This window comes from Dryas octopetala, chromosome 8, assembly GCF_963921425.1.
Source record: "Dryas octopetala chromosome 8, drDryOcto1.1, whole genome shotgun sequence".
In the NCBI taxonomy this organism is placed as follows: domain Eukaryota; kingdom Viridiplantae; phylum Streptophyta; class Magnoliopsida; order Rosales; family Rosaceae; genus Dryas; species Dryas octopetala.
In genome coordinates, this window is record NC_141373.1 from 7,716,768 (window position 1) to 7,728,825 (window position 12,058).

General features: G+C 38.0%; 1 protein-coding gene across 1 annotated transcript; it reads left to right on the plus strand.

Moving 5' to 3' along the window:
- Window positions 1-2,252: 2,252 nt before the first annotated feature.
- FUT11 (fucosyltransferase 11) lies at window positions 2,253-7,627 on the plus strand. The gene is made up of 7 exons (XM_086253487.1): window positions 2,253-2,917; window positions 3,842-3,999; window positions 4,682-4,923; window positions 5,810-5,914; window positions 6,342-6,498; window positions 6,697-6,924; window positions 7,295-7,627. Exons 1-7 carry the CDS (start codon window positions 2,564-2,566, stop codon window positions 7,548-7,550), a joined length of 1,500 nt encoding a protein of 499 aa, XP_086109613.1. The 5' UTR covers window positions 2,253-2,563; the 3' UTR covers window positions 7,551-7,627.
- Window positions 7,628-12,058: the final 4,431 nt, after the last annotated feature.

Below are 12,058 nucleotides of genomic sequence, written 5' to 3' on the forward strand. Positions count from 1 at the left end.
TTTCGGTGAATCCAAATGTTTTCTATTTTGATCCTTAATTAAATATAAAAAAGTCAAAGTAAAACTTACCTAGCTATTGTTATAGTGTAATTTCTCTTCGGTTTGTCGGAAGAGGTCTCAAATTTTAAATTTTGCCTTCCCATATCAAAAACAGAAAAATATACCTATAATTTTTCCCATTCTTGATCTTAGCAATTTTAGCAATGTATTAATATTCCAATTTCAAACAAATATGGTAGGGAGTTCGTTTGTAAAAAGAATTCCCATTTCATACAAACATATCTAATGATAATTCACAAACTAAAACCCTACTATTGTCTTCAAATGTTAAAATATGTTATGATTTTTATTATAGAATTTTCCTATTAAAGAATAGAGTTTTCCTTATTAAAAAAAGTTCGTCTATAGTAGAATTCTCTATCATACACATATATGTATACAAGAAATTTTTTCATGTGGGAGGTGTGACAATCTTTTCAAATTATAACACTTGTACAATCATTCATATCTAAAATCTTAAACTATACCATTATAATTGTTCATGTGCGTATTATAATTTAAATGCATTAATAACATGTTCTAAAAAAAAATTATTAATAACACCATAACAACATCAACAATTCAGCATGCCACGTGATACTACGGTCATGCCTAAATTTTTGTTTCCACAGACATACACTCATATATTATGCTTCAGATGACAACCATAACCTTATGTATTAGTGGTTCCCACCTCTATTGGAGGAAGTGTACACAAAATGGTATCAAAATATGATACACCTAGCATTACCCGGAAAAAAGTAATGGAGTTTTTTTGGCATTTTGAAAAAGGGTAATGCTAGGTGTACTACATTTTGATATCATATTATGTACTACCTCTCTAATAGAGGTAGGACCTACTTGTATTGGTCGGTCCTACCTCTATTAGAGAGGTGGTACATAAGATTAGGGATGAGTCGATGTCAGTAACCAAACCGAAATCCCATGACCGACCACCGAATTGCCACGGGTGGTATGGCTGACTTTGCAACCACCACCGCTACCGACGGCTTCAGATTTGGTGGCTGGGACTTCACCTTCTTCTCTAAGAGACTCTGCATCCCACCGAGCTCGAATCCACCCTCCAGCAGCCGTCTTCCCGACGCCATTGCGCTGCCAAGCCAAGCAGCCCAAGCTCACCGTTGCACCAGCCTCGCCGAAGCCACCACTCACTTCCAAGCCCGCGCATGCCCAACCTCGTCGCAACACCACCCACCGCCACCAGCAACCGAAGATTGCTGTCGCCGTGCCTCTGCCTGCCCTCTGGTTTCTTCAACTAGAGACCAGAAACCAAAAACTAAGATCGCAACACCACCCTTTAGTTTCTCCAACTAGAAACTAGAAAGAAGAAGAAGAATACCAACGGTTCAGCCTATCCATACTGCCACTGCGTACCAGTGTTGTCGGTTCGGTTGGCCAATTGACACTGACTCTTTGGACAAGCGTTGGACGACATGCAATGTGGTTCGGTGAGGTTAGTTGTGGTTTTCGATCATTCCAACCCAGCCCTTTACAAAATGGTACCAAAATATAATACACCTAGCATTATCCATTTTTTCCAGTGCAATGGTGGAATGTTGACCCCACACTCTTTTACACTGTTTCCTAAGTGTGGACATGGGATGGAGGGGGACGAGACTTACCTCATATCGTTCCCATTTCATGATTTGAGTTCGGGATTGGTACGGGATGAGATGAGAGTTTTGGGATTATGGTACCATCTCGTCCCGTACCAAATTGGTTCGGTACCATCCTGATCCCATACAAAAAAAAAAAAAAAATTCAATTGACTGGTTGACTGCTTTGCAGTGTACAGCTGCACAGAATACTGGACATATATTGATTAGTTGTGAATAAATAGGTGTCCAAATAAGTAGCAAAGATTATGAAAACAAAAGAGTTCAAAAGCCTATCACATATGTTCCCTATTTACTTGTCCAATTCAACTGTGTGGCAGTGGTGTTTCTTGGGAAGAATTGGGCTTAGTGTTATTTATTGGGCTATGAAAACAAGTTAAAAAATGAATTGGTACGGAACGGGACCATCTCGGTATTGAACCTTCAGAACCGATTTCATTTCGTTTGGAATCGGTACGATATGAAATTGGTACGGAGTTTGAAAAAAGAAAAACGAAATGAGACCAAACGATATGGAATGACACAGAACGGTATAGTTTCAGTATTTTCGATCTTAATGCCCACCCCTGCTAGTGTTTCCATCTTTGTCCAAGCACAGTGGTTAGCCTTCGCTTCTCCTGCAAAACATAAACAAATTGAATATTCTTCTTCACATTTCATCCGACTCTTCCATCTTGTTGACTTGCAACTAAAGAAAAATCAACCTCTCCCCTCACCTCACCCATGAAATCCATGATTCAACCCATTTCCTCATTCTCATCGAAAGCCACACCGAACCCCATCATGTCTCTTTTTCTCAACTCCAAACCCCATTAACCAGTTCCCTTCATTCATTCTCTCGACCTTTTCTTTCACTTTCTCGGAAAAATAGAGAGTGAGTTCGTTTGATGGGCGTGTTTTCAATCCAAAGAGGCTCGAGAACAGCGACGACCCATGAAGGCTTACCGGTCTCTGTTGGGCCTCCGACGGTGACCAAGCGAAAATGGTCCAATCTAATGCCTTTTGTGGTGGCCCTTGTGGTCATAGCAGAGATCGTATTCTTGGGAAAGCTTGACATGTCCAAAAACGCCGCCTATGTCGATTCGTGGGCCGACTTGTTCTCCCGGACTACTTCGCTGGTGGAGAAGGTTGATGATGATTTGGGGTTGCTCAGTTGCGAGGACTGGTTGGAGAGAGAGGATGCTGTAGAGTATTCCAGGGATTTTGAAAAGGAACCCATTTTGGTTTCTGGGGATGAGAAGGTACTCAACTCCTAAAGTTTAATGCTTTCGAAGTATTCTGTAATTGTATTCTTATTGCTGTGTAATTATATCATAAAGTTGTTTTCTTTTTTATATTTTTTCGTTTTTTCTGATTGATTAAATGGTATACTTCATCATGTTGTTTTGCGAGTTATGGTTTTTCCACCTAAATTTGATGGGAATGGTGTGCTTTTGGGAATGATGGCATCTTATTGTGTGCTAGTAAATTTTACTCACTTCAATTTTTATGACATGAGTGAGTAAAATAGTAGGAGTTTGAATTGTTGTGCGACGTTACACTACTTGCTATTGATCTTTGACATTGGAAGCAGGATATGAAGTTTGATTTTGCTTTTCTACTGCATTATGTTGGTCTTGCCTAGTTCCTATCTTTGTGATACTACTTAAGCCATTGATCTTTGACATTGGAAGCAGGATACAAAGTTTCATATTTGCTTTTTGACCGCATTATGGTCTTGCCTAGTTTTTTTTCTTGGTAGAATGTGTGTAGCGGTGGTGGACCTTGGCCATTCTAGTTTCTTTGGTTTGAACTCCATATTCTAAATCTTGTTGAGTAAAATCAACAATAAAGATTTAGAATTGGGAGTGACTTAGAGAGAGAAAAGTTTAGGCAACTGACAGCATTTGACAAATTGTGACAGTATAAAAAATATAAGGTATTTTGTGTGTGAAATCGATACTTCTAACTCTCCTTTTGGGTCACAGAGATTATCCTTAAAAGCAGACTGAATATTTGTGTTTGAATTGGGCCTCTCTCTCTCTCTCTCAAATTTGAAATTTGTTATAATGAATTGAACTTTTCTTTTGGGACTTCAGCATAGAGTTTTGGGATATACCTGACTCTATATACTTTTGTCATGTTTTGCCTATGTTCTTAATTACTTTTTGTTGACTTCTACATAGGAATGGAAATCTTGTTCTGTGGGATGCCAGTTTGGCAATTTCAGAAAAAAACCTGATGCTGCTTTTGGTTTACCTCAACGAGGTGGGACAGCTAGTATTCTCCGATCCATGGAATCATCTCAATACTATACAGAGAACAATATTGCTTATGCACGACGGTGGGTAAGCACAATCTAATATAGCTTTTTTAGGATTTTTTATTATATTTTTTCACAAACATGTTATCCCTTTTTCATAGGAATTGCAATCCCATGCAAGTATGTGCAAGTAATTCTTTAAATGCTTTTAAGAATTTTTAAGGCTTTTTTTTTTTTTTTTTTTGGAAAAATGTACCCACAATTGTCCAATCATCCTGAAACAAACTATGTGTCTGTAAATTATCCAAATCCCTTTTCCCATGATTTCTCCAAATTAATTTTTAACATGATTTAAAATTCCACATCTTCTTTCCCTGATTAAACAGTGGGCATATATAGGACAAAAGAAATTAGCAGGGAATACATTTGATATATTTCTCATGTTGTGTAGTGTTTTTGGCCCTGCTTGAGTGCGACACTTGTTTTGGCCTTTGGGTCATTAGATTATGAGCATAGCCTGCATGATGATGATGTGCTGCATAGTGCATGCTGGTGGGCATACTACTATTCATGCAGTCAATTAGAATTACTTACTGTTGTCATCTCTCAATCACATTCCTGCTGGTGTTTTTCCCCTAGGGTGGGGGCAAAGAAAAAAAAGAGGATTACTCTAAGATGAGAACTTTATTCTGCTAAAAACTAGTAAGTATAACTAATAGTTTTAGACTTTTTTTTTTTTTTTTTCTGCTTTTCTGTGTATTAGGAGGGGATATAGTATTGTTATGACAACAAGTCTCTCATCGGATGTTCCTGTTGGATATTTTTCTTGGGCTGAGTACGATATCATGGCACCTGTCCAGCCAAAGAGTGAGAATGCCCTTGCAGCTGCATTTATTTCTAATTGTGGTGCTCGCAACTTTCGCTTGCAAGCTCTTGAAGCACTTGAAAAGTCTAACATCACGATAGATTCTTATGGTGGTTGCCACAGAAACCATGATGGAAGAGGTGTGTACCTTTCAAATATGCTTTGTTAAGTAATAATGCTGTGTATTTGCTTGTTTCCTCCTATGTTAAATCATTAGAATCTGGGTTTTCAACCTCCTTGCATGCTTTCATATGTATGACATTAATCTGTTGCTGAATTGTTGTGACATTTCTGCGTTTGTGGTTGAAATATTTTGTGTTGGCTATGTATTGTCTTGTATATAATACAATTTTTTGGATCGTGGGGGTCAGCTCTAATGTTACACAATGTTTTGGTTGTTTAGTTAGAAATGGATTAACAGGCACTTATAATTTTTATTTTTTTTACTCTGGCCATTTATCTTTTATATATTTTCTTTGGCCGCCCATAAGGACATAGAACTTGGAAGTTTGGCTTTCCTGGAAAAAAAAAAAAAAATTTCTTGATCTAATGGGAAAATACCTTATAGATCAGTTAATGTTGCTATAATGTGGTAAAGTCAGACCTATATTGATTCTGATCCTGATGTCCCTTAAACCAGCTGCATGTGCTTGGAAATTATTCAGTTGATTTATTTTTTTCCTGATTATGTGTATTAGTGCTAATTTTGCAATCACAAATCTATTTTCCATGTATTGGCTAAATAGTTGGCATCTCGAATGAAATCCAGTTCAAGAGCAAACCAACATAAATATCACAGTCTTTTACAAATATGTCATTTGTATATTCACTACAAAATGTTATTAATTTTGTTCCCTTATGATATATGTATGTGGTTTGACTTCTCTCTCTCTCTCTCTGAAGATATTGGATCAGTCTTTTAGCTTTTTGTGTACATGGCAACAAAAGACAGTGAGGCGGGAATATAGTTTCTTAAAGACACTATTATATCTTCTTTTAGTTAATATTTATTTGTATGATTTTCAGTGGACAAAGTTGAAACTTTGAAGCGCTATAGATTTAGTTTGGCTTTTGAGAATTCCAACGAGGAGGATTATGTTACTGAGAAATACTTCCAATCTCTTGTTGCTGGTATGAAACTACTCTCTCTCTCTCACTCTTCCTCAGTCCCCTCTGTCATGCTGATTTTGTAGTTGCAACCTACAATATGTCGTTTGCATTTTATGGAAACGAGGAATGAGGACGTTTTTCCATTTTATGAAAAAAGTATTGGAATGAGGATGTATTTCCATATTGCATTTATGAAAAAAGTTTTGGAAATATTTTGCAAACAAATTTGAGAGAATTCAATATGGATGGAAGTCATCTTTGAATTTGCAATGTTTGGCCTCTAACATCTATAAGATTTCATGGTTTCCATTTTCACATTTAATATGAGGGCTATTATCATACACAAGGGAAGTAAATTGCATATAAGATGCCAAAAGCAAAGTTCTCATCTACATAATCAAGTTCGGGAAAGAGGCTGAGGGTGGATGTCAATATCTTATTCTTTCAGGAACTGTACCTGTGGTTGTCGGTGCTCCAAATATTCAAGAATTTTCTCCTGGTCCTGGTTCACTTTTACATATTAAGGAGCTAAGTGATGTTGATTCAGTAGCTAAGACCATGAAATACCTTGCAGATAATCCTGAAGCATATAATCAGTCATTAAGGTAAATATTTTTCTTATCTAGTTAATAAATCATCTTCCGAATCCTCTGGTATAATGTATAAAGAACAGTATGATGGTCATTATTATGATCATTAGTTATTTTCTTTTTCTTCTTTTCTAGGTATATGTCGAATTGTTGTTCTTTCCCAATTTTGTGTCTTTATGAAGGTTCTAACATAATGAGATGTCAAATGGTTAGGTGGAAGTATGAGGGTCCATCGGATTCTTTCAAGGCTCTTGTGGACATGGCAGCAGTACATTCATCATGCCGTCTTTGCATTCACCTGGCAACGATGATTCGAGAGAAAGAAGAAAGTAGCCCAGGGTTCAAAGAACGACCTTGCAAGTGCACCAGAGGCTCAGCTGTCGTGTACCACTTATATGTAAGAGAAAGAGGGAGATTTGAGATGGAATCCATTTTCTTAAGGTAACTTCATCATTTCCCTAACACCTACCCAAGACTGCAATACCGGGGTCTGGGGTCTGTCTCTGCAAATCAATAGTAACTTCACCATTCTTCTCTTATGCTGAAACATTTCTGGCCAACTTGATTTCATAGTTCTAGAACATGAGGGGCAAAAAAAAAAAAGTGAAAACTAGTTGTGTCATTCCTCTAAAGGTGGAGCAGTGGAGGAGCATTATTAACTAGCCCCTTTTATTTTAGCTCTCTGTTGTTTAGTTGCATGTAGTTTAGTGGTTAAAGATAAAAAGTAGTATTTTCGTCTCCATGCATTGTCCAGATATCCCCTAATCTTTCTTCTGTTCCCAAAATTCTTATCTCTGATTTTGCTGGGCAGGTCTGGCAATCTGACTCTTGAGACATTGGAGTCTGTGGTGCTCACAAAGTTTAAGACTCAGAAACACGTGCCCATTTGGAAACAGGAAAGACCTGAAAGCTTAAGAGGAGGAGACGAATTTAAAATTTATAGAATATATCCTGTTGGCATGACTCAGAGGCAAGCTTTATATACCTTCAGATTTAATGGGGATGCTGATTTTAGAAGACATGTCGAAAGCAACCCCTGTGCAAAGTTGGAAGTCATATTCGTTTAGGATGAAATCTGTATTATGTCAACTTTGAGCATGGATATGCTGATTTAGCAGTTCTCTACTTGATATATTTGTGGAGAGATATTGAGGCGATCTTCATTTTTAAAGCAAATGTAATACTGAAATAACATAAGCAATGTCTTGGTTACAAGATGTCAACCTTAAAACATAGACATGACACGTACCAATTCCACATGCAGTTCTAGCTAGGGTCCTTCTTCCTGCCATTCCTCCACATGACACATACAAGAGCCTCATGGCCACCTTCCTGCCATTCCTTCACGTGCTGATCATCCCTATCTAACAATCCCAACAAACACACAAAAACGAATGGCCACTTTCCTACCAGCTGATCATCCCTATCTAACCATCCCAACCAACGCACAAAAACGAATGGCCACTTTCCGACCAGCTGACCATCCATATCTGACCATCCCAACTAGCCTTTTGGCCTTAGGTAGTTATGCAAGCTACAGTAAGACTATGAAAAAAGAAATACCAACACACAAAGACAAAACAATCAATTAAGCATAAATTGAAGACTCATTCATTAAAAGGCCGAGAGCAATTTTAGAAATTGAAGAATCATTCATTAACAAAAAGTAAGAAACAATTCCCAATCTCTACAATTTACAGAAAGCAGATGTGCGGGTACAGAGAAGAGAAAGCACTTACAGGTTTTTAACATGAAAAGGTCTATGAAATACAAACCAAGTTGAAAATTAAGATCAAGGGCCTCAAACTTTCCATTAGGCATTGAAAGGCATCAGAAGCAAGACTAATATGCAGCAATTGACCTGCTCAGACTTCTTCCTCTTCTTATTTGTTGTTTCTAGCTCTCTTATTCCTTCTCTTTCTCTGCAACCTGCTCAATCTTGGCATAGCCTCTTGTGCCATCTGGACCCCATCTTCTGCCGCAACCTCTTCTGTATTCTTCTTCTCCTCCTCTATCTCATGCTCGATGTATAGGTAATGCTTGATGTATATGTAATGTTTTGCATATGAAAATATTGATTTCATTGGTGTGGATTCTTTTCTTATTGAGCCTGCTGAAAGAGTCACATCGAGGTTATGGTTAATGAAATTACTCTCAAAGAGTGATAACAATTATAAAGAGATGCTTGTAAGTGATAACAATTATAAAGAGATGCTTGGAAGTGCTTGCAATTTAAATTTGGTGGTGATATTGAGTATTGCTCTGTGATTAATTGCCCCAACCTTGAGTATCTTGATCTATGAGGTGACTTCTTGGCCGAATATAGTGTCAAGGATATTTGGTCCATGATGAGTACTAAAATAGTTGGTGTTTATGGATAATTAAATCCACATAGATTCAATGGACAAATCAGATGACGACACGTGATGCTCTGACTTTTCAACCATTGACTTAGTCAAACCAACTATCTCCATCATCATTCCAGCTCAGCAACACACGATCTCAACTTTACCATTGATGCTTGGCATACACCACCCTGTCCGAGCCAATCACAGCTCAACCATCAAACATCTTATAATACCACAACATATCTCCAAGTCTTTAGCTTGGCTAAGCTAGACGATGATTATGATTGTACAGCTTGGTTCGGCTTGGCTAGACGAGATGATGATTGTACAACTCGCCTTGGCTCGCCTCAGACCAGATCATCATTCTGCTAATTAAACCAGACAAGATGATCATTATACATTTGAGACATTTACAAAGTCATATGTTCAGCTCGGCTCAAATTCTCTTGTCCACCGTTATTCTAGAAGGGACAAAGTCATATGTTCAGCTTAGCTTGGATTCTCTTGTCCATTGTTATTCTAGAAGGGACAAAGTCATATGTCTGGCTCGGTTCGGATGTTCTAGTCCACCGCCTCGAAGATCCTATGTGGCACCTTGACCAGTCAATGACCAGTCAATGATTAACCTGGTCATCCACCCTAGTCACCTTGTCACTCCGGTTCGCCCATGCCTCGATCCGAACCAATCTTGCCATCACCGGATCGGCTTGACCATTTGGCTCAGCTCGGCCCAATGCCCTACCTTTTCGATCTGGCAAATCTGACTATCTCATGCTTGGGAGATTCACGGATGACATGTGTTAGGCTCGGCTCGAGGACTACGATCCATCGCCCTTTTGGAAGATCTGGATAATATCTTCAACTAAGTGCCTACCACTTGACCCTCTACTATACCTGACACTCTAGCTTGAGATGAGACTGCTAGGGCTACCCATGGCCCAAAAGTCTCCTTTGCACTCAATGCAAGCTTGCTGGGTAGTTTTGCATGACATTATTCCAAACTGATGATGTGGCCTCATCTCCTTCCCTCATTAACATGCAGGTAAATATCTTATTTATCTTTTCTTTACCTATAAGTATACACTTATAGCCACAAAGAAGGGGTTCACAAAAAAAAAACCCTACACCCACACAACCTCTTGAGAGAATAATCCAGAAGATCTAACCTCTGGTTCTCCCAAGTTCATACTTTGTTTTTGCTGGTTCTTGCCCAAACACCTCCTTTTGCTCTTCACTGACTTAATCATCAGAGCGTAGTTGGCTGGTACCACACCGGTGCTACTTCCTTTGATTTTTGTTCATGCAGGTCATCTTTGTTGCAGATCATCAGCAAGCTAGCTCATCATCATCATCGTCCACATCACCATTTTTAAGTTGTTGCATCATCATACGGATTTTTGCATGAACAGTTGACATTCAATTTGATGTTGAAATCGTAAGTGAGCAAGCCCACAATGTGAATAAAGTGGTGGAATTTCATCAACATCTCAATGTTTCAAACACTATCATCACCTCACAGTTTCGTCCGCATGCATCTGGATGGGTATTTGGTATGAATTTTTTTTATTGAATTGCTTGGAGGAAAGCCAACGTAGCTATACAATATCATGAGACACTTTGGAAGTTGGGCACTCTTCCACTTGGTCTTCTATCTTTTGATGGTATGAATATTGACCCGCGATTAATTGAAGGTGTTGTGGGAATGGTGGTCTAATTAATTTACCATATTGGATAATTTGTGATAAAAGTGATTATGTGGATTTTATTGGCATTGAATCTTTTAATTTTCAGGTTTCCAAGAACTTGATTGATCTTGTCAATCGGTTGAAGATTGCAACTAAAGTTGAAAGATATTTTGTCGATGGACAATTGAAGATTGTGATACATATTTTTCCATTTGTGAAGAATAAAGATCAATTAGCTAATCTACTTACCAATGTAATCTCCAAGTATAGAGCTCTACAACTCACTTGGTAAGTTGGATATGCGGGATACTAGTGTTCTAACTTGAGGGGGAAATGTTAGCGTGAGTTGTAATTTAGGAGTCATAGTCTTAATATACTTTCCTAACGTTGTACTTTATATATTTTGGTTTTCCTAGTTCTAGTCTAATTATAGTAGATTTTTTATTTTTCTTATTATTATTAATTAATTTTCTTGTCTTTGTGGACATAGAATTGTACTCTTATAAATATCTCATAAGGAAGAAGAATAAAGTTGAGCATAATTGTTTTATCTAAAGCCTGAATTTTGACTTGGTATCAGAGCCAAACCTACTTTCTCTTCTAGAATTAGGGTTTGCTCCTTATTTTTTGTTTAGGATTTTTCCAAAAAAATTCGTGGGTTCCTGTGATTTCTATTGACGTAACAATAATTGTTACAGCTGTTGTTTGAGTTGCTGTTGTTTTTGGTTTCAAGATTTTTCCTAAGAATTTATATTGTTTATTTGCTACGAGTGTTGAAAGGTTTAGGTTTCATGGACACAACACATGAATATTTTGGATTCTATGTAGATGTCTTATTGGCTATACATAGACATAGTGAATATCTTGTTGCAAAAGAGTAGGAGGAAGCAACTGATACTCTGAATTTAACAATTTCAACTCTATCTCTGAGAAAGATGAGGTTGACTTCATCGATGCCATATTATTATAAACCTCAGTCACTAATAGGGTGATGTACCTCTCCCACTCCCAAAAAGCAGGCTCTTCCTTTAGCAGCAACCAAACATGGAGGTCTTGCTCTTCTTCTTCAGTTGGACTGCAGACATACAACCTACCATCCAAACCTCACCCAAGTCTGAGTCTTTCAAGCATAAAGTCTTTATTGAAAGCGGATTATGAAACTCTATCAAAGGACCCAACTGGTTATTTTCAAGGTAGAAGCGGATTATGAAACCCGTCCTGTAATGTCGTGCCTTCCATTATTGGAAGACATCAACCAGAGTTGCAAGAGGAAGGCTCTGGTTGGCTCCAAGTACCTTAGTTGTATATCTGCAATTTTGCATAGAGAAGTGTCTCTGAGTCTACTGAGTCTACTGAGTCTCAGTCTAAAGGTTCATAGTCTCCTCTTTATGAGTCATGACGCATTTGCATAGCGGGCTGGTGGGACGAGTCGAAAAAGCAAAACCGCACCTACATGTGAATGCCCAAAACTATAGACTTCTCTTCTAAATGCATATGGGATCTTAATATGTCCTAGAAGCTCATTCTTGAAGACGTCCCAAT

Excerpts from the sequence above, each read along its gene's own strand:
- FUT11 (XM_086253487.1), top strand. The coding sequence starts at position 2,564 with ATGGGCGTGTTTTCAATCCAAAGAGGCTCGAGAACAGCGACGACCCAT. Across the intron at positions 5,915-6,341 it reads CTTCCAATCTCTTGTTGCTG|GAACTGTACCTGTGGTTGTC; the intron begins GTATGAAACTAC and ends TTATTCTTTCAG. Across the intron at positions 6,499-6,696 it reads GCATATAATCAGTCATTAAG|GTGGAAGTATGAGGGTCCAT; the intron begins GTAAATATTTTT and ends TCAAATGGTTAG.